This window comes from Rhamphochromis sp. 'chilingali' (genome assembly GCF_963969265.1).
Source record: "Rhamphochromis sp. 'chilingali' genome assembly, chromosome: 7".
NCBI lineage: Eukaryota > Metazoa > Chordata > Actinopteri > Cichliformes > Cichlidae > Rhamphochromis > Rhamphochromis sp. 'chilingali'.
Genome location: NC_137934.1, coordinates 32264663 through 32287986, shown reverse-complemented (window position 1 = coordinate 32287986; position 23324 = coordinate 32264663). Strand labels below are relative to the sequence as shown.

Below are 23324 nucleotides of genomic sequence, written 5' to 3'. Positions count from 1 at the left end.
TGGAAAAAGTGAGAAAGTGTTTTACGGGACAAACTTGGAGAACTCTTGGGGAAGCTCTAAATATGTAACTACAGTGACATTAAAGGCTGAAGATCGAAAAAAAACAACAACACTAAAAACAAACAATGCTGCATGTGGACGATAAAGCGCACCCTTCATTCATTGTTCAGCATCGTTACACTGCAACTTGTCTTACAACCTCACAAAATCACAAAGTGGCTGTGGCTTAGGAGGTAGAGATAATCACAGAGTTTTTGGTTCAATCCCAGGCAGCTTCTTTCTGCATGCCAAAGTATCCTTGGGTGTGTTCATTGGAGTGTGAATGACAGATAGAAAGCTCTTAGATGTAGAAAATAAGTTATTGTATGAATGGGCGAATGAGGTGTGGTGCAAAGTACATTGATTGCACAAGTAAAAAAACACTGTGTAACAACCAGTCCTTTTCCCATCCATTTAGGCAGTATTCGTCCAATAGGAGAGCCTCATGCAGGCTAAAGTTGAATGAGAAAATGTGCTTTTTGCATAGATCTAGATATAAATAAAGACCATTTATATTTTTTATTTGAGGTTTTATCAAAGTCATCCACCCAAAGCAGGTGAAAGCCACAGTAAGCTAGTTTCTGCTAGTGCATTTGTAGTTTTTTTCCATCAGGAACAATGATTTTTGCTTGTGTTTGAGCTTGATCTTTACCTCTGACAAAACACACGCGCGCACACACAGACACACACACACAGGGGATGGTTCCTGAATGGGGCCGGAGGTCAGCAGCCGCATGCACGTGACAAGTCAGAGTTAATTCCAGCATCACAAAGGATGCTCTGGACACCAGCAAGCACACTCTCCAACAAACACTCACACACACCAGATTATCCCATCAGGCCAGCTACAAAGGTCAAAAGCAAATGTTCAACTTTTGGTCCTTTAGCTCTTCTATTGTTAACACTTAGATGCTTACTTTATGCAAAACCATCAGTGCATTAATATGAGATTTATGGGGGTTAATGCATAACAGTAGACACCAAGGTTATTATAGTTAACTGAAACTAAATTTAGATGTGAAAAACAAAAAAACCCAAACATTTCAGTTACAACTTAAATAAGAATAAAAGCTAGATTTTTGAAAACTAATTGAAACAATTTTGTGAACTTGCAAAACTAATTCAAATAAAGTAAAAATACAGTGTTTTGATTTGATAAAAGTTTAATTAAAATACATAGAAAAGTTTATCGACACTTTAGATGACTGCGAGTCAACTGCTTTCAGAACGTTCTGTGTCTTTATTGTAACACCTGTACTGATTTTCCTAAATCCCTTCTCCATAAAATAATAATTAATTAGGACCTATTATTGTAGAGTTTGTACCTCACAAGAGAAACCGCCTTGAGGTGACTGTTGTTGTGATTTGGAGCTATATAAATAAAATTGAACTGAATTAAAACCAAGATTGAAACTAAACTGAATTAAAAGCAAAAACAGTGCAATAAAAATAAAAACTGATCAGAAATGATTGTTTCTAGTCCTCTAATGAAGGTATTGCCCATAAAATGTTTAACAGAGATATTTTTAATGAACTTTTATTTTGCTTAATATGAATAATTTGCATTAGAAATTCAAAACTGAATTCAAATTAGAATTTTGATTGATAGCAGGAGTAAGAGTTTCTATTTGTCTTAATTTGCTCCTTTTATTCCGAGAAGGCTGCAAGTATAAATCATGGCATGCTTTTGATAATAACTCCACACACAAAAATGTGGAAATGTCATTGTTACACTGACGTTGTTACACTGACGTTGTTACACTGACGTTGTTCATGTCCACGTGTGCACTGTAAGGCTAAAATTGGGGATTTATGATCAAAATCGACTCGACTTCGGCTGTTATTTATCAAACAGCTACTTTCATACAATCAGTCTGGTTTGCTCTCACTTCACTGGTCATCAGGTTTCCATGTCCTCCAACTATATAAACATTAAAAACAGAAGTTTACAGTAGTCTCTGAGACCTATTTGATTATTGGCTGGTTTTCCTTAATGGGAATTTTATATTTCTGACATTTTGCTACTTCCGTTTGATTCTTGTGCACCAGTGTAATTCTCTATAAATATTACTGCCTTGTCATATAAGAAAACACATTGTTAATCAAAGGGTTTTGTGAAACTAAAGCCATTGTCACTATGTTTTTTGTGGCACTGTGTGTGTGTGTGTGTGTGTGTGTGTGTGTGTGTGTGTGTGTGTGTGTGTGTCAGTGCTCTTCAGATCACTGTGTTTACTGATTGGTCTGCCATCCATCACTATCAACTCCTCTCCGCCCCTTAAACAGAGGCATCAGTGATGGATCATCCTGATTTGTATCAATGGGCAAAACCTTATCAATAAGGTTAAACACACTAATGTGGGTCTAAAGTGAGAACAAATACGTGTGTATGTGTGTGTGTGTGTGTGTGTGTGTGTGTGTGGACCAGGCAGGACGATAGGTGGGGGTAGGAGTCATTTGTTCTGATGTAACAGAGTCAGTTTCATCACCCGAGGCATCGAGGATGAGCAGGAAAGAGAGAATGCACAGAAGGGAAAGGAAGTGACACGATGAGTCTAAAATGACTGTCTCTCTGTCTCTCTCTCACACACACACACACACACACACACACACACACACACACACACACACACACACACACACACACACACACACACACACACCTGGGTGTCAGCTTCCATCAGCAGCATGTATGACTGTGACTTATAACCACAGCTATGCGATCATTTACACTCAGTGCAGGAGATAGCCAGAAGCTACTGTCCCTCTGTACTAGTGTGCAGTGATTTAGTGTCTGAATTCACAACACTTGCTTGGATGTATTAGTGTATATGTTTTTACACGCCATATACATATAAATGAAACACTAATACATTAGGAGTCTTTCACAATGTTTTTATTTTTGTTTTATCTTTTAAACAGTGGAGCGCAAGCTTCAAGAACAAGAAAGTACAATAAAAAAAGAAGAGTTTGTGATTAAACCCACATTTAAACCACATCAAAATCAGCTGCCCAGGTCTTATGATGAAGTAACTTATGACTGGCACGATCACACTGAACACATACTTGTTTTTTTTTCTTGTCATGTCTCAGTTAAACTCAAAATGCAAAGGTCACTGAATCTGGAGTTGCTTAGAGACCAGATCTGCTGTACCGGTTATCTTTAATCGAATCAAGTGTGAAGCTCAGATGGAAAACAATAATTTGCCATCATTACAAAATATTAAGCAAGACTAATTTTGTGCAGTTGTGGTTAAAAAGAAAAACAAACGATTTGAAATGAAACGGCACCAGCTAGCTGAAAATAGCCTCTAGATTTATTTTTAAAAATCTAATTCTGTGTCTAATATTTAATTCCACAATAATGAACAGACTGTTGGCACACAGACAAAAAAGGAAATGTCACAGTACACTAATGTACACTTTTGATGGTTATGGCACAAGCTCAAATACAAAAACAGATAGGACACAAATGCTGAGAGTCCGGAGACGTACAGTTTAATAAGTGTTATAGAACGTAATGTAAACATGAAAATGAAAAAAGGAAATAAGTGAATGCCGAACAGGAAATCTAGCGAGGCCCCCTCGAGAAACCACAGTGTGCCATCTGCATTATTTCCAAATTATTTGTCATCTAATTTTTTTCCCTCAGCACCTTCAGAGAGCTGTCCAGCTGAAGCCTTCTTTTCAGCTCAGGTCATTTCAGTTCAGCCTGATTCACTTTAATTCAGTTTTCTACACTGGGGAATGACTCACACTCCTGACAGAAGACTCCCATTTACTGTCTGCCTGCATGTGTGTGTCCGTGTGTGTTTGTGTGGGGTTTTTTGGGAAACGTCAGCATCTTCTCCATCTCTCGTACTCGCCTGATGTTACACCGTCAGCATCACCTACAAGGAGACAGAGAAACAGGATTGTGGCGTGTTGTCAGCAACAAATCGGACTGTGTAAAAATAATGCCTCGTTCTTCCTCGCTCTCTCTCGTCTAGCATCATCAGTGTGATGTAATATGAAGAAATCACAGCTCTGGAAATTCTGCTTTTGAGGAATTATGGAGATAAGCTTGTGTTTCTTACTGTTAAACAATAAAGATGACGTGTATTTGTAAAAAATAATAAAAACATTTTTCTCATACTTAATGAATTCAAATACTATTAGACTGTGGTGGAGGTGCAGCGGAGGGGTGAGGCGTCTTAGTCGAGTCAAGCCGCTGTTCTCGCTCTCACACACACAGACACACACATACACACACACACAAACACACACAAAATTCAATCATGTTTCTGCTGCTGCCTGGGGGAACTCACTGTGGAAACCTCACTATAGTGGAAAATCACCTTTTCCATGTTATTTTACACAGCAGCACCTACGCCACACACTCGCAGACACACACCTACACAGTCTGTCTGCATTTACACGAGGAACCCAAAAGATCTGATTTTTTTTTTAACTCTTTGTGGTGCTGATCTCACACCGTCATGCCTGTCTCAGCCAGAAGTCAGCGAGGAATGAGATTTTTATTCAGCCATGAAGAAAAAAAACGTGCCTCAGAGAGTTAATGTCATCCTGTGACAATACAGGGTTTGTTGCTGTAAGCGTGCTTAGCTAAGGTTGCATCAACCTGATACGTGACCTTATCTTGAGTGGCCATGTTGAATCGCGGAATCCTGAATATACTTATATACAGACACTTTTCTCTATAAAGTTATTTGGCAATGAATGAGGAATAAAGAGCAGGGGGCAGTTAATTTTGTAGACTATCCACAATATCAAAAAATCTGTCTTTTATTAATTACTGTGGTCAAACAATCAATACTTTTATTTTACATATAAATATATATTTATTGTTAGTAGTAGTGCTGGTAGTGCTGATGTTGACACTGACATGGGAACCTTATTTAGCTCAGAGAGTAGAACAAGAACAACAGTACAGCAACCAAAATTCCATCTAAGGCCTGAGTTACACAGGTGTAGGGACCAGTCAGAGACACACTGACAACAACCAGTTGTCAATGGGAAAAATGTGCAATTCCCGACCAGCTGGCGAGAGGTTGCTGGCTGCCTCTGGGTGAAACTGGCCACAAAGCCTTCTTGTGATCAATTTGGTTGCTAGCAGATTGCCACAGTTGCCCATGGTTTACATGGAAGATGCTAGCTTGTCTGCAAACACTTGCCAACTACTCTTTGAGCAGCAGTGATACTAAAAAATGCAACAGAATTTGGAAACGGAGAGCCTTCATAGTAAAAGTTGTGCCTTACTGCTGTAACCAGCACGATTTTACTTTGAACGCAAATGTTCTGCATTTCAAGTTTGTGGCACACTTGTCACACAGTAGTTGGCGAATGCCTGTATACTTTGTAACTTCCTATACTGATTTTTCTCTCTATAACATTCTGACAGGGAATTTTAAACTTTTTACATTTTTGAATGGCATGATCCCTTCCTAGCAATTTGTGTGCACCCTCATGCTATGGATATCGCAGGGAGAGCGATCAAACTGAGGGCCAAGAGCAAGAACATGGTGCTTGTTGCATGGATTCTAGATGGTCTGTCAGAATTCGTCATGTTGATTGCTCATGGCGTCCAAAATATCCTCGGGCCACTAAGAAATATCCCTGTGCTCCTGTTGGATAGCCTGACAATGAAATGGCATCATGTGAGGGTCTAAGATACAGTATTTATATATAATTAAACTTCACCTGAGCAACATTTGTTCATAAGCCATTGACACACACATACACACACAGTTTGTGCTACAAGGAACCCTCTCATCAACCAACCACATTACAAGCAGATGGTGAATATTATATGTGAAGTAGAAACATAATAACACCTTACATGAAAGAACTTTACTACAGAGTTGCTTCTGACTTAAAGGATAAGTCCTGTCATGTTCTGTTCTGCCGTTGCTTTCAACAAATCCCATGTGTCAGTGTAATCCAGTAATCATTACGTGTTAGCTATAGCTTTTTTAGATGTCATAGTGGTCCATTATTGTCCATTAACGGTTAAACAAATATCACCGGATCTCAAAATTTCATAACAAAATTAAAGTGCCACAGACAAAGTAGAGCAACTGTTGAGAGTAGTAAATATTGTTTTCTGTGGTCACTTCCCAGGAGGAACAGAAATTATGGGTGTATCAGTAGGCGTATTTGTCCTGAAGCATGAAGAACACAATGTTAAGTTTGGTATGAAATGTCCTCAGAGCAGTACGCCCTGGGAACTAAACTGCCACGGATCTATTAATGGTCACATACTCGCACTCCCCAAATGCTCGCCCTGAAATTTTGGCAGTTCACCAGTAGCTGTCCATCAGGTATGGTGTGCTAGTAAGGTTAGCTTAAGTTTTTTTTCTGTAGAGCTAATTGCCCATTTTCATGTAGCACATAAGCTAAATAAGTTAACGATAAAGTCATTTTAGAGTCCATCGCCATTAGAAACTGAAGGGCTGCGCCGAACAAAACTGGGGTTTGTCAAGTTTTTCTAGAAACCTTTTTAAAAGAAGAGGTAGCTAAAAAAAAAAAAAAAAAAAAAAAAAAGCTAATGCTAAATTAGCAGCAAACCTTTCAGAGCTAATCTGCACCAGAAGTTTTGTCAGCTTGCAAAATGCTTGTCATAATGTCGTACTTGTAATCTCTTGTTAAATATTTTACCGTTGCTGACAAAATAAATTCACAGTAGTCTGCAGACAATGAAGTCTATTGTCTGTAGCAAGATGTAAAAAACAAAGGACAAAAGTGATCTGTACACTTCTTAAAAGAAAGTTTTCTATTTTGTCAAACAGCTCAGGCTTTTCTTATTGTCAAGATAAAGAATTTGAGTGTATTAACTGTTACAATAAGAGCAATTAGACATTTTAAGATCTTTTTAAACAATGGGGAAAGTGCCATTTTTGCTTTATTTTTTCCCTGCTTTGCTGAAAATATACTAAAACCTGAACCCAGCATAAAGTTTTTGTATATGTTACAACACCATATTGGTCATATTGGGGAAATTTACATAAAAATATAAATAAATATTTGTTAAATATTTGTTTTAGAGTACACATCCACTTTTAGAACTAAAGTTTAAAGTAAGGTTACACAATCTGAATTATGGCACTTTTGAATGTAATTAACTTTTATCTATTCTTTCCCATCGTTTATGTTGTTTTTCATGGTTTCTTCCTTTTGCTCTTTTTTAATCCCCTCATGCCAGATGGCTGCCCCTCTCTGAACCTGGCTCAGGGAAGAAGTTCCAGTTCAAAGGAACTTCTTCCTCCTCACTGTTGCCAAGTGCTTGCTCACAAAAGACCGTCTGAATGTTCTTGCTCTAAAATTGTGTTTGTAATATGAAGTAGTCTGTTGTAAACGACTGCTTTTGAAACATAAAAACTGTATAAAGTATCTGGGCACTACTGCTGCTTACATACTGTATTGAGGTCTTTGCTGGACAAATGTCATATGAAACTGGAAAACACCCGACTGAGAAGATGTGAACAAGCTTTGTGTGGGTGTCTGTCTGTCTGTATGGATCTGCAGTGCTCTGCCAATGCTACAGACATTTCAGAGCCCTGTGGCGTAATTCAGTGTGTCAGATACAAGAGGAAATAATGTGGTGAGCATCTCGTCGAATCGCTCCGGCTTAAACGGTCTCTCTCCAGAGTGTGTTTAGGAAATTAAAGGCCGGGGATTTTTTTCATAATTGTCTAGTTTATCATTTTATTACAGCTAGCTTTCCTCTGATGGGCTCCCTTTATGATTTATCAAATACAACAATTACTGCATGACTTATTTTAGGACCATTAATGTGTGCACGTGTGTGTGTGTGTGTGTGTGTGTGTGTGTGTGTGTGTGTGTGTGTGTGTGTGTGTGTGTCAGCTCTGGTGTATTTAAATAGCATTAAGTAATTGGAAAAACAGGTCGAGAAGCTGGAAAATCTAAATTGTCTTTGTGGATTTATACCCCCCATTCAAACACACACACACACACACACACACACACACACACACACACACACACACACACACACACACACACACACACACACACACACACACACACACACACACTCTCCTTTTCCTTTTCTCTCTGTTGCTTCTGAGTAAATACCCAAAAAGCTTCTATTTTAAACGTAAAATAAGAGAAAATTGTGTTTTAACTGATAGAAGCTAATCTGAAATAGTTTCATTCTTGTGCTGTGACAATATTTCACAATATTTCTCAAGGAATGAGGAAAATTGGGATATAGAGAAACAGGGAAAGGAAAGAAACAGTCACAGAGAGAAAGAGGTTAATTCCATACCTTCACCTTCCAGCTAATGAAGTGTAGGTGGCGTCCCGGTCACTTCAGCTAATTGAACAGTGGAGATTACAGCAGCCGTCGCTCCCCTCTGTGAAAAGAGGGCCGTGTTCATTAGTCGTTGCCATATAATATTCATTCTCTGTAGAAATATGTAGATAGTAATCTATGCAAAGAGCTGCTGGTATGATTATAAAGCTCTCAGCACGTTCTCTGGTAGCAATAACTCAAACAACCATGATTTAAAATACTGCATGTGTCTATGTTTAACTTTATTGCTTCGCACTGAATTTATGGGCCTTTATCAATTAGACGTATACTCAGAAGAATCTATTAATATTTATGTAGGGCAATGTATTAATTTTGACATTTAACAAACCAGTAAAAACAGTAAACCTAAAGTATATCAGTATCTGAGTGTTATTTGAATTATTTGAATGGCTTTAGAGAGCAATAACTCCTGCGCAGCTAGTAATAATGGGCACAGTTGATAGTCTTGGTAACACTGTGACAGACTTCACTGAGGCATGTCAGTGCAACTCTAGGCTGCCCTAAGTAAAACAAAGTCTATGGACGGAGAGTCATTGAACCCCCTAGCTGGAATATGTGTCAATTTAAAATCCTCAAGAAAGCAAGACAAGATGGCAAAGCTAGTCATGAAAGGCTCAGTTTAATTCAGCTTTATTTATATAGAGACAAATCACAGCAGCAGTCACCTCAAGGCGCTTTGTATAGTAGGGTCAAAAGCCTACAATAATAAAGAAGACCCCAATAATCAGGCAGGTAAGGTAGCAAGAAACTCAGGAGCAGCCCTGAGTTTGAGATAACAGGTAGCACTATGCGGCGTCCTGTTGTATTCAAATTGATGGTGTATAAACTGGAGTTGTGGCCATCAGAGAGTTGTCCCGATTTTAAAACAGGCAGTCTTTAGTCACCAAAAACCTGAAACCAGTTGTCAATGGACTTGTCTCACATTATAATCTTGGCCTTTTTTTAATGCACTTCTTCAAAAGCCTTTCCACCACATTTGTAATAATAAAATGTTTATTTGTCATTACCAGCATTCTTCTATTTTCAGTCATTCTGGAATAGAAATTACGGCCATTGTCATCCAACCTATTCTGTGCATGAGAAAATTGATGCTGCTAATTACAAGGTATGTCTTTGTACCCATGTACAAAGATTAAGGGAATGTGTGTACAAAGCAATGTTACATAATTAAAAGCTGCAGCAATGACACTCGTGTAACCGTGAGGTTGATTAATGTCTCTGGTTTGTTGTGTTATGTTCACGAATTTCACGCTCATGTGACAGGTTGTTAGGCTTTGATTTTGTAGTGCGGTCCTGTGATAAACGAGCAACATGCTATAAGCTTTTCTTACATGTACAGTGAGTTGTGTGACTAAAACGACCGTCTCGGTCATTTGTTTCTACTGTCTGAAAAGGCCCACGTGAGTAAGCCTTCCTAAAATGACATACAGTGCTGTTTCACTCCAAAGGACCCAGAGAGTCCACATCAGGAAGCAGGTGGGCTTGTGGTTTCACAAACACACCCGGCTCCAGTCTCGCGGCTTTCTACCATTTTTGAGTTTCACTTTTACTCCCTTGGTAAAAGCAAGGAGGTCCTGTAGGTCCAGCAGCTGGGGCCTTACTGTGTGGAGCTCGCATGTTCTCCCCATGTCTGCATGGTTTCTCTCTGAAAACTCTGGTTTCCTCCCAATGATATATATGGGGTGAGGTTAACTGGTGATTCTAAACTGGCTATAGGTGTGAATATGAGTGTGAATGGGCTCCCGGCTCTAGACATTAGCCTAATGACAGACTGGTGATCTGTCCAGGGTGTACCCTGCCTATCACCCTATGGCAGTGGGGATAGACTCCAGCACCCCCAAAACACCCTGATGAGGGCAAACAGAAGAAAATGAATGGACTTTGACTCCCCAGTAACTTCTATTGTCATTCACCATTTGGTTAGGTTTAGCTAGCAGCACTTCTTGGTTAATGTAAGGAAAAGACTTTTGGTTTGAAGTGAACATACAATAAAATAAATACATAAATAAATTTATAAACACAACAAATTTACCATTTACAGAAACCTCCATTTAAAAAACCGCTAACGTACTATCAGAAATTTGCAAGGACATTTTCCATGTTTTTATGCATATTTTTTGCAGTGTAGGATTTAATAACATCAAGTATAAATGACAGCATGAGCCTTTTTCTGAGGGGAAATCTCTATTAATAATGGTGGAAAGTGTAATGAAAATTGCTACTAAAGCAGAATTACTGTTACATAACTGAAATGTTACTCAACTAAAAACACAGTACCATTAAATAGAAAAAAATACTTTACATAAAAGCATAAAATAACCTTCAAAACATACTAGGGATGTTTAATGTCAGGTGTCCTGTGGGTGTAACAGTTTAGAAAATGGATGGATGATTGTTTAATAAATAAAGTTAACTGAAGTATATCGTTGAAGGGTTTGTGAATCAGTAATGGAGACAGTTGTGAATAAATGAATGAAAAAATAATAATCAAGAACGTCCAGTGAGAGCAGAGTTTATTATACTCACAGCCATTACTGTGAATTTATGACAAACACACCAATTACTCATCTTAACTAGTTTATGGAGTTATACAGACTGCAGGTGTGTCCATGTGTGTGCGGTGCATCCTCTGCGTGCGTGTATTGACAGACAGAGAGAAACAGGAGGCAGTGGGCACGACCTGCAGAGGTGGGAGTGAAAGTAGGCAGACAAAAGATTTTAGAGTTAAGCAGGAAAGTTTGGATGGTCTAACGTTATAGTTTTCTTCTAACTTTCTTCTGGGAAGGACAGAAGCAGGAATGTGTTGCAAGTTAGTAAAAGGCGAGAAAGAAGCACTAAAAGACTAGCACGGCCCACCTCACAGTCACAGTGAGTAATAAAATTACTCAAATATATGTTAGCGTGCAGTCTTAAAGGAATTATATTTAGGATCTAATAACACACAACTTTTGAACTTTTTTTGTCTTGGTGTTTTTTTGTCTGATAGCTTTAAAACTCAAATTGTGGCCCCTGCTCAGCATTTAAAGCAGTAAAATTGATTTTCTAGTGTAAATCATACTTTTGTAAGTTGTGTAAATTACAACTTGGAAAAAAAGCACAAGTACTGGCCAGAAATGATTTAATTGGAGTGGGGAAAATATTGAGGCATGCGCACTCTTTCTCCCTGTGAACTGCACTGATCAGCCTTCCCCACCCGTGCGTCAATATTTGCTAACTCACTATCGCAGGATTCATGTTTTTTAAGTCACCTGATGCCGAAGTCACTGAACAGAACTCAGCAAAAACTCGTCATGTCTTTATCAGGACAAAAACAAAACTCCTCTCTGCTTCTGTCACTTTTCTAACCCCACTGAACCCCCTCCTCCCTGCCTCTTGTTGCCTATCCAGCACAGTGGGACCATGTCTCTCTCTCTCTCTTCTCCCCTCTCTCTCTCTCTACCTCTCTCGCCCCCTCCCTCGGGGCAGAAGTAGACCACGCCTTGAGGCCCTGCTCCCATTGTGTTTTCTCTGCTACTTCTGTTTGGGGCCTTTGTGTGCCGCTAATCAGCCGTGGGGCCATGCTCAGCCTCGAGTGTGTGTCTGCGAGTGTGCGTGTGTGTGTGTGTGTGTGTGTGTCCCTTGCCCTCATTACGTAGCCACACTGGGAGGCCAGCATGGGAAGTTTCTGCTGCCCTCCATCACCCCCTCCACCACCACCACCTCACCCCCCCTCTAGCTGTCCATCACTCACTTCCTCCCCCTATCCTCATCTCACCAACCCTTGGACCAGCCACAATTTTAAAATAAAACTGCACCTGCTTCAGTGGCTACATCAGAAAGCGATGCAGCAGTGGAGCAGAAAAACAACAGCGCTTTGTTCTAAAGTCCTCACAGTCACAGATATTTGCTGCGATGATTAGCGTCATTATTTTCGGAGCTGGAATGAAGCGATTTTGCGACAGGAACGGATTCTCTGTGCAAATCACAAAGTCTTTTCAACTGAATTTAGCGACAACAAAAGCGGGACTCCTCCACCCTAACACAAGGCTGAAAAAGTAAAAGTTTAAAGTGAAACTTCCCACTGCTTTTCAGGTCTTTTTTTCCTTCTTTTTTCAAACACGAGCACTTACAATACAGTAGGCAGGATGTTGTATGCTTATTTTATCTGCTGACGAAGTTAAAAAATATCTAACGCAGATCTTGTAAGAGAATCTTTTTTTTAAACCAGGCTATAGTTGTTATGCTTTAACAGTTTAACTATCATGACTTGTTTAATAGCTGGTGAACATTCTGTGAACAAATATTGCCGTAATGTCACTGTCATCTGGGGATACAGTCATCTATACTGTCAAACTCCTGGCTGTATGATTTCAGTGGGATTTATTAAGTAGCGTATTGTAATAGTAAAGAAAAAAACCTGGGGGTTGGAATAGTGTGCAGACCAATAATTAGTCATTTTATTTGTGAATGATTTAAGGCATCCTCTTCAGAGTTTGAGCTTTTCTTCACAACATCAACAACAACACTTTCTTTTGTCTCACGTTCACGTGTTTAGCATGAGTCAACTGATGATGACTACTTCTCTCTTTTAAAAAGACAAAACTGAATTTCCAATTGTTCTTTGTGACAATCAGTTTGTTTGTTTCTTTTTTTTTTTTGTCTTTCTTTTCATAATTTATGTCTTTGTGTGTATCACTTGCCTCGAGACAAATTTTCTCTTTTGGACATTGAGTTAAGTTAAGAGGAAAATGTTGCCCTCGCTGACAAGTAGCCTACTGGGTTCAGTATCAGTGCAAAGTCCAAGAAAACAATCTCAGTTTACACAGCCCTGTTTGTTTGGCGGGTTGTCTTTACAGAGATTAATGAAAGTTCAGTGCAGTAACGCAAAGTAAAGAAAAACTGAAGAGTTATTTTTTTAGATTATCTTTCACTTTCAGTGTTACTTATACACATCAGTAAGCTGGACTGAGTGAACTGTCCGCTGCCCTTTAGTGCTCCTCCCCTGTCACCTGCTGGATGCCTCTCTACCCTCATGTTCCCCCCCCCCCCCCCCCCCCCCCCACTGCTCCACCGCTTCACCTCCTTCCCATCTACTTTCTCCCTCCTTCAAGTCTTCACTGTTCATGAAATGTCACCTGTTCACATGGAGTGTGTCTCTCTGTCTTGATGCCCGATGAAGCTTAAGCCGCTGGACCTCTTTGCCTTGAGGACAAGCATAGCCTGCTCATTGCTCATGTATACACACACACACACACACACACACACACACACACACACACACACACACACACACACACAGTCTCTGTCTCTGTTCAGTCAAGAGCTACACGGCTGTCTTAAATTTCATTGTGGGACAGAGAATATCCTCCCTATATATGTCACTCTCTCTTCCTTTAGCTCATTTCTTGCTTCACCTGACTTATCACACACCCCTGGCCCGTCCTCAGTCCTCCTCTGCTGTCCGACAATTTAGCTCTAGGTCATCAGCATCGTCTACTTACTGACCTAAATTCATGTTACGCCACATAATTAGGCTGTGTGCTTGTTTCCGTTCCCACTTTCAAAGACAGGTCTAAAGAGCTTGAGAAGCGTCTTGAGAGGGGAGACTTCTGTCCTGTGTCCAATGGCACTCAACAAGTTCTCCAACTAAATGGAGCATAGGAGCATACTGGCAACAGGAAACAGGCAACAATAAACTGTTAGAATTTTTGTTAGGTTAGAGGAAAAACCCTTGTTTAAATCATCGTTAGATGTCCAAGATTTTGAGTGTTACTGTGTTTCCTTCCCACTGTTGCCAAGTGAACAAATTCCAGTTCCTGGGTATGGGGCCGTCTGATTTTTGAGGTTTTCGCTCTATTATTATATAGTCTGTAAATTTTCCATGAAATTTTGGTACATCACAACATCATTGAATCTGGACAAATAAAATGTACTTGACATGTATATGAAAGTATGTTTATACCAAACATACTTTCATTGTTGATTAATTATTGGAATTTAAAAAAAAAATTGATTTTCTATATTCCAGTTGCATTTAACTCAGAACTATTGGTTCATGTCTTTGAGGCTGATGAAACCCTCCATCCACCTTAACCTCCTCCGCAGTGGTTCTGAAACCACAGTAGACTTCCTTTGCAGCCGAAGAGCCTTTTGAGAGAAGCACTGAATACTCATCTAATTCAAGTGAAGCAAATGAAACATTTTTTGAGTATAGACACAAAAATACACGTCTTTGACATACCGCCTGGAGCTGAACCGCAGTATATTACTAGGTTCGGACACAACCCACATTTTGTGAACACAGATTAATATATAAATAAAGTAACATTTCCCACAAGAGTCCAAAAAAAAGTGCCTCAGTCGGGGGACAAAACTGACATTTTCACCTTGTGCCATAATTTTTTCAGAAAGCTAATCTCAGAGCTAAAGGTGCTTACTGTTACCTCACTGACATTGCACATGTTTCAACAGAGAATCAACAGCATGAAAGTCTTGTTCTCACCTAGAAAAATTTCGATTTGTTTCTTTGCTGGTTCAAAGCAGCAATCTCAGCTCAAGAGGACACACAGAGGAAATGTTGTGAGACCCCCAACACCACGGGTGGCTCTGCAGGAACAGCGGACCAACAACTTAGCTCTAAAGAGAAACACGGGCAATGTTTAGTACAGGAAAATAAGTGCTCTTCCATAAACACCGCAGAAGCCAAAACATTGAGATTAACAAAAATTGCAGAGCAGCAATAATTTACATTCCTCAAAACAAAAAACAAGTTCAGGCCAATCTTTTTTTTGTGGATTGCTTTAACATGACGATCTGTCATGTAAACCCAGGACAGAGTAAAGGGAAACCAGAATCATAAAATAACAACACGCCTCATAAACTACCGCTATAAAGGTTTAACTAAAGCCTTAAAATAGCAATTACATCAACTGAGTTTCGTTTACAGAAAAAAAATCAGTGAGTGTATTAATATGTGTGTGTGTGTGTGTGTGTGTGTGTGGGAAGGGGGGGGGGGGGGGGGGTGAGAGAGTAAAGAGTAAGAGCAAGAAAAAGATGGTAATTAGTTGTGACTCAAGGTTTCCCTGACCATAATCCTCTGAACAATCTACACTCATACAGGTGTTCACTAAATCCAATTACCAACAGAAGAGGCAGTGGAGAGGAGAAGGCTAAATTATTTTAGCATTAAATAATACTGAAACGTTTTTGGGGGGTTGCCAAATAATAAAGTTGTATGTTGCACCTTCAAAATGCATTTTCCAGTCACTCGGGGAGACGGATATGCAAATGAAAATATTAGCAGAGCATCTACACTTCAGTCAGACTTTGAGTTTGTAGTTTACTTTTTCATAAATGACTTTGTGTTTATAGATTTCTGTCTTTTAAATAAGGTCAATAGCACTACCAACATGGAGCTTATACATAACAATAGCTGATAATATAGTGGACTCATATGACTGCCCCTATGTTTACAGAGCGCAACAAAGACGAGGCATTATATTTCAAAAGCTGCCTATTTATGTCAGGAGAGCTCATGCTCTTAAAAATGGTAATTGAGCTTTGGTACAGCACATGCATAATTACCTCTTTAAGACTGTCTCTGCTATTTCTTTTGTATTCCCGTGTATCGGTTTTAATATGTAAGTCCAGATATTGTGTACAGTAGATCCAGTATGTGTCACTGTGGTATTGTGCAGACCTCATCCTCTGATCCCCTGTATGGTTAAGCAGACCACAGAGCTCTGAGCAGGCTTTTGCAGCTTATTCAAATCAGAGCACTACTCCATCAAAGCTTCTGTTAGTTTAGCTTAATTGTAACTGAAATGAGATGAGATTAGAAACAAAGGCAGTCATTCTGTTACACAGTAAGCATGGGCAAGACTCTTCTAAACAGCACAAAGTAGTCAGCATAAAACTGTTAATGATTTTATGTCGAAAATTGCTTTCACCTGATTTGTACAATCAAATTCTAACCAAAATAAGACATGACCTGACTGAAAAAATAATAGAGTTATTTTTTAAATAAACATGCAAAGTATTAAACTTCTTCAACTGAACATCCCATAATAATAATAATAGTAACTATTATAATGAACATATACCTGACATGCTCATCCTAAACTATGGAGGTGTGCAGTGTGGAAAAAAGTTAAAGTTCATCAAATAAATGCACCAAAATAATGTAAATAATGCAAATGAATTCAATTTATTTCCTTTATATTAAACCAAATTACATCATTACACCTCATAGTGCATGTAAGGTGAAGAGGCCACGTTAATAGAGAGAAAACCCCAATATTTAAAATGACCGTCTATGAGCAAGCACTTGGTGACAGTGGCAAGGAAAAGCTCCCTTTTTATATGAATAAACTGCTGTGTGTGAAGACAGTGAAGAGTAATAATAATAAATGATTTAATGCAGAGTGGTGTATGAACATATAGAGAGTGCATAGAGGTGAGTGAAGAAGAAACAAAAAGTGCATCATGGGAAAGGAAAATAAAAACAGAATTCATTGTATGTCAGATTTATAAATTACCTGCATTATTTTACCAATATTCTAAATATGTTTGTTGATATATTTATTTACTGGCAATATAAGGTATACGGCATTGCTTGGTGGGCTTTTAACCCTGTTAAAGTACCATTCAATTTTTGGCATCTTTATTTCAGCACTGTCAGAATGTGAGAAAATCCCCAAATGAAATCGTAAACTCAAATAAAAACTTGGGAGTTCTGATCTTAATTACTTTTCTACTGCTTTGTAATATTGTTGTGACCAACTGCCTGTCTATGCTAGTGAGCTTGTTTGTGCTCTTCGCCCTCACCTGTAACTAGCGCTACAGGGAATGCTTGTCATGCTACTTGTGATCAACGTGTAGTCAGACAACATGATTTTGGATTCTTGTATTTTTTTTTCTCAAATAAATATCCAGAAAATAAACTGTATCTTGTTTAAATGCTAGCACATCACTGGTATACTTCAAGGACACTTACATAACACACAAGTGAAGAAGAGCTTTGCGAGTGAAGATGAAGGTGGTTTACTGAAGTGAGCAGAAAGGGGAAAGAAGAAGAAGATTCTTGCTCCACTCCCTCCAAACTTGTAATGGAGGTTTGATTAGCAAGCATGTAATGTACTTTGCCCTGAAGCTAAAGGCGGGGGGAGGTACAGGGGGGTGTTAGAGGAGGCAGTGAAAAAAAATGGAGGGAGCATTATGGCAGGAAGAAGGTGGAGCGCATACAAGCTGCCCTCTCAGCAGATCTCCTCATCCAACCTCTTCCCGCCACCCTGTCCACCTCCTCCACTCCTTAAGACGAGGACACAAGTTTCCCCCCTACTTCAAAACCTTGTGTCTAATGCCACCTCCCCATCCACCGCCACCTTCACCCCCTCCCATGCTGTATAAGTGGTGGAGGTGGGTGGAGTAGGATGGGGTTGGAGGTCAGAAGCAGGAAGAGTTTTTTTCTTTTTTTAACAAGCTGCACGTCTGCATGCAGGAAGTTGTTTGTGCACAGACACAATGCAAGTTTATTTGAATCCAGCAGGGAACAGTGAGCAATGTTGTCACTCAGCTGGTTTTAAGGTCAAAGGTTAAAGAAAATGTTGAGGTAGCACCCACCAGTGTGTTGCCTTCACTGGCAAAAAGAAAAATGAAACTAAAAGTCAGGGGAAAAAAAGTGTTTCTTTACACGCAGCAACAGAAATATTCATATCTGTATGAACAACTCTTCGGGGAGTCAGGTTAAATTGAGTCTTTGTCAATTTAAACTAAAAGATTCACTTTATAAATGATGGTGTAGTTTTAATAGTAACAATTCAAGGCACTGATGCTTTTAAAGTGACCCAGAAATTGTTTATCTTACTATGAATGAGCTCCCAGCCTTCAATCGTCATTTTCTCCTTTAACATAACTGATTATCTGCTAAAGTCACTTCCTAAATGTCAGGAAAGTTCCACCCAATCATGGAAATTATGAAAATAAAACTTCTTTTTAAATTAAAAAAAAAAAAAAAAGTTCTAACAATCCAATCCAAACAATACAGTCTGTCCCTTTCTCTCCATCCTTCTGTCCCATCCACCGCACCGGATCAGCGTTTCTCTCCACCCCTCCTCTGCCTCGCTGTGCTGTCAGCTCAGGGTGTGAGCAGAACAACGTTAATGTGTGGAGACACCTGACAAGCCTGCTGGCCTTTAGGGCTCAGCCTAATCACTCTAGACCCGAACCCATCGGGAATTAAACCTGCAAAACCAAACAGTCACTGTGGGAGCTGGCTGGCATCTGCTGGGGCCACTCCATCGGCTGCTGAGGGGAAAGGAATGTTGCAAATGGCGCGAGAACTGTGCTGTTTTAATGGACTAAAATCCACGACCTGGGTAGATTTATTGCCAAACCTGTTGTGCCATTAAGTAGCCAGGACATCAAGTAAAAAACAACAACAAAAAAAACAACAACAACAAATAACAATAATAATACAAATGTTTCAAAGTTTTACTAAACTAAACGTATCTTGAGGAGAACTACCTCCTTCAATTCCTGTGAGTTATTCTATTCAGGGCTTTGATTTTTCATTGTAAATCCGACAGGATGGAGGTGTCAGAGTTGAATGCACGTACACACAGGAACACTTTCACGACCATTATATTAAAAAACGTCTAGAAAATTTAATACTGCACGACTACGGAGAGACCGACAAACGCTGATGTATGACAACATAAAGGAGGTTAAGACAGCGAGAGGCCAAGAGTCAGTCTGAAAATGTCACCGTAATGTGCTTGAAGTAACATTAAAGCTCTTCTCCACCATTCACGCTACAGTGCTGTGTTAACTTTAAAATTAATGGGGATTTTCCAGTGTTTAAAGTACAGTAGCTTGTTAACTCCAGTATCTGTTAAGCCACACTGGGCCCCTTCTCCACTCTCTCTCTCCAGATGCCCTCATTAATTTTAGATTGGCTCTAAATGAGTCTCCTTCATCGCAGCCAAGGGTTTGTAAATTGGATTCATTTATATTTAAATTGTGAAACAGGCGTGGTTAATGAGAGAGTCGTTATTTTGGGGGGTTATTTCAGATTGGGCCGATAGCCGGGGCAGCTCAGTGCTGTGCTGAACTAAAACCATCAGAGTAGAGGCACACGTGATGTTGGGCTTAACGTTTTCTCTAACACAAAAAAAATTAAACATGTTTAAATTAGATATATATTTTGAGGCACGTTGTTAATGAAAACGGTAGAATGTACAAGCACCTTGGCATCACCGTTTATTCTTTAACTTTAGAACATCACTTGGATCTAAGCTTCTAAAATGTTTTCTGTATGAAAATGTGAACAAAATTAGGGAGGAAAAACAACCGCCGTGTGTTTGTGTCCTTTGTTAACACCTAATTTAACACTCTTAAAACTAATGTGTCACTCTCAACGCATCTGTGTGGTTTTCAGCGCCGCATGTGCCAAAAACAAGCCGGTGAACGTGTTGACTTAACAGGTGCCTCTATCAACACATGACGCCCTGGCAAAGCAGCGGGACGCCTCTCAACCTAAACTGCTAAAACTAGAGTGTTGAAAGTGCCACATCTGGGGGGGGGGGGGGGGGGGGGGGGGGGAGAGAGAACACGAGGTGAGACGACAGAGATGTCCCCCCACCCCAAACCCATCCCTCTCATAAAAACCCCAAATCACACAGTGCTTTACAGCTGTACATCTCCTTGCAAGGCTTCTTACAGCTCTCGGCGTCCTATAGCAACCCCCAGCTTCTCCCTGCTAGGAATTTGACTGTTAGGAATCTAAGTGCCAGGCGTTTAAAACCTGAGGAATGCTATTGTTCTGGTCACAGCTGCACTAGCACTGGCCTGGCTACTGCTGCCACTGTGTGCGTGGGGAGGGAAGAGGGGGGGGTGATGGTGCAGGAGGAGGAAGAGGGCGGGAGAAGTCGAAGGTGTGAAAAAGGCAACTTTACGTGTTTTCAGTGCTCTGCGGTCTCATGACAAAGCAGCACATAGTTGACAGTAAGTTGACACATTCCTCCAGCCCGGCCTCCTCTCTGACTAACTGCCCTACTACTCTTCTAATCTTCTTACAGCATGAGATGCTTCACTGTATGTAGGTTATATCTGAAGCTTTAAAAAAATATATCAGATAAATGTGCACAACACACATGCTTGGAACTGATAAACACACAATGGTATGTATGCAGCGATGCAGTGGAAGATTAAAACTGCTAGTAGTATAGTTGGTGTTAGGTAAGCCCATACAGGAAATTTATAGTAGTTGAGGACAGGGCATTTTAAAGCTTCTTTTAAAAACAAAAGACATTTGTTGTCTTTTATACAGCTTGGCTCCAAGATGGGTTTCGCTCTCACAAAGCTAATTTCTCACTTTGTGACATGTTGATTCTTTATACCGCTGCTGTTTAATTTGGATGAAGGCAATAGTAGAGGTCTGGCAGCTTTGAGTAACAGGCATGTGTTTTTTCACTAGTAGAGCTGGTCAGTTTCTCTGCTTAAGCATATTTCTTTAAGGCTAGTCAAAATTAGCAAGCTAACGAAGCTAGTGCTACCATTAGCTAGCCTTTCCCTAGATCTACCCGCCCCCCAAACTGGCAGCCTTTGAAAGGTACTCCACAAATCATTAAGGGCCAGGTTTTAGTGTTAAAGACAAAGTACCGTTGGTACTGACAAAGAAACTGCAGTGACAAGACTGTGTGTAAGAGGAACTCAGAGATGTTTGCGACTGACCATGTTGCATATATATTTCTGGAAGTTCCTGGAAGTATTTCTGGAAGTAATTTACTAACACTGACATGCAGTTTACTGCTGACCACACCAATATTTAATGCTAGGAAAACAGCATGTCTTATTTTTTACGCTTGATATGAAAAAGAACAAACTGTGCCTGTGTTTAGAAAACAGTAAAACCGAGTAAAATCACTCGTAAAACTAACCACTCCCATAAGTGCTATTTGGGACACTATTTTAATGCCATTTAATAAATCATTTAATAAACAAAACAAGAATGTGCTGTTGCTCTGGTACCAATACTAGTGTATATCCTCAAATTATTTTCAGTAGCTTTTAGCCACTCCTCGTGCAGATGGAGTTGCTCACTTTTTATAGAGATATCGGCGTACCACATCATAACGTTTGCTACTAAAATTATGTGCTGCCTGAAACAAGTAAAAGCTATTTGAGGGATGTTGGTTCATTTTCTTTTCACTTCAAATGAGCAGTTGGGTTCGGGGGTTGGGGGGGCTTTCTGCCCACTATATTGAATACAATTTTTATGTGACTGATTTTAGGCTGTTAATAAATAAAAATCAATGCCCGGCAATGTACTCTCAAGTGTGTTTGTGTGCAACTTTTACTATATAAATCTGTCAACAGCAGTGAGGATGCAAAGCTTCTCTCTCTCTCACACTCACTCTCTCCTTCTCTAGTAATTACCATCCAGCTGCTTGCAGGAACAATGCTTGGCTCTCTTCCAGACGGCTGACTTCATACACTCTGTGCCACACTCAATTTGGAGCGCAGCGGAAGCTGGGCATGACTGGCACCCTCCAAGGCATTGCTGTCTTTTTCTATGGGACTCTGTGTGTGTTTGTGTGCATGAGTGCGTGTACGTGTTTGAGAGTGTGTATTTGGGTGTGTTCCCTAAACTTACCATTTGTCATTTTGCCATCCCGTTTCCCATTGTCCCGCTCTCTCACTCGCGTCTTCACTCTCTCGTTACATCACTAGAAGAAGAAGAAGAAGGGGTGAAAAATTGGAGTGTTGTTTTTAAGGGAAATCAGCATGTATTCTGCCTTGTTTCAGTATTCACTTGGAGATCTGTTTAGGAGCAGACCCAGAAGGAAGATTGCCACATACAGATGCTCAGATATATTTAATGGATGATCAGCAGAGTACAGAAACACGATAAAATCATTCATTCTGTGTGTTTAGCAGAGCAGATGTGGGTGAATTCATAGAAGGCAGATTTATGAAAACACTCTGGCTTGGTGAAAAGCTGCTGAGACTATAAGGTCAGAGTTCACAGTGAATCCATGTATACCCACAATAGTTCCCAGTGTTTCCTGATGCAAGGCTGTGTTACCAGGCAACGAGTAGTGTTCGGGGGCTAGTAACTTGCTGACTCCCCCCCTGTGCACTTCAATAAAGTTTAGATTCAGAAAGTTAAAGGTGACTTTGGTTAAAACGACTGCAAACTTTGCCTAAAACTAACGTCACAGCAGATCCACTCCCAGCTGTCTGAATATGAGGAACTCCCTCATTATGCGGGTCAGAGGAAACTATTGTTATCACTCCACTACAACACACACTCACAGACAGACAGCGTGAGGAGGAGGCGGGATGAGGGCACAACTCAGACAGAAATCGCTCAACACATATCTTTATATGGCTCCCTGCAGTCGCTCTATACAACTGTACACACGCACACACAAGCACACCCGTGCAAACAAAAAGCACGTACATAAACACGTACATAGTGCTCCCCTTTCAGACCCTGTCTTGGCTGAATAGGGGGCAGTACGAGCGGACTCTTCCTCGCAGCATAATGAAGAACTGTTTGGGTCCAGTACGCCGAGTTACGCCGATTTCACTGCCCAAAATAAGCCTCAAACATGCGCAAACACGAACACACACACATACTACCAGGCCCAGTCTGGCTCTTACTGTTTGGGACAGAGGGGCATTTAAAGAGGCGAGATAAACAGCAACAGTTGCTAATTGTTGCGTAACAACTCGACAAGGACAGAGCAGCGCTAAAACAGAAAGTCTTACAGTTTCATTTTGATTTGGGATTCAAGGCTGTCTCTTGACACTGGGTTTGACCACGTTTTTAAGGCGATACATTTGCGAATATACATGGCGATTTTCTGCTTTTTTTTTCTCATGAAGAAGACAGAATCCTTTTTATCCAGACATCGATCATATGGAATTAAAATGGGATTGAGATGTTTAGTTTTACAACCATATTGAG

At 40.0% G+C, this 23324-nt stretch overlaps 1 protein-coding gene across 16 annotated transcripts in view; it reads right to left on the bottom strand.

Moving 5' to 3' along the window:
* Positions 1-3289: 3289 nt before the first annotated feature.
* Positions 3290-23324, bottom strand: part of LOC308399117 (uncharacterized protein) — a 198574-nt gene continuing 178539 nt past the window's right edge. For 6 of the 16 annotated variants that reach the window (XR_013972075.1, XR_013972076.1, XR_013972077.1 and 3 more), the window contains 3 exons: positions 22005-22077; positions 8324-8411; positions 3290-3926 (listed from right to left, as the gene is read on the bottom strand). Coding sequence is in view for 12 of the 16 variants with exons in the window: in XM_080886115.1 (XP_080742241.1) it covers positions 22059-22077 (19 nt within the window). In the remaining 4 variants the exon portion in view is untranslated. The other 10 variants (XM_080886123.1, XM_080886118.1, XM_080886119.1 and 7 more) reach the window with 8 other exon arrangements.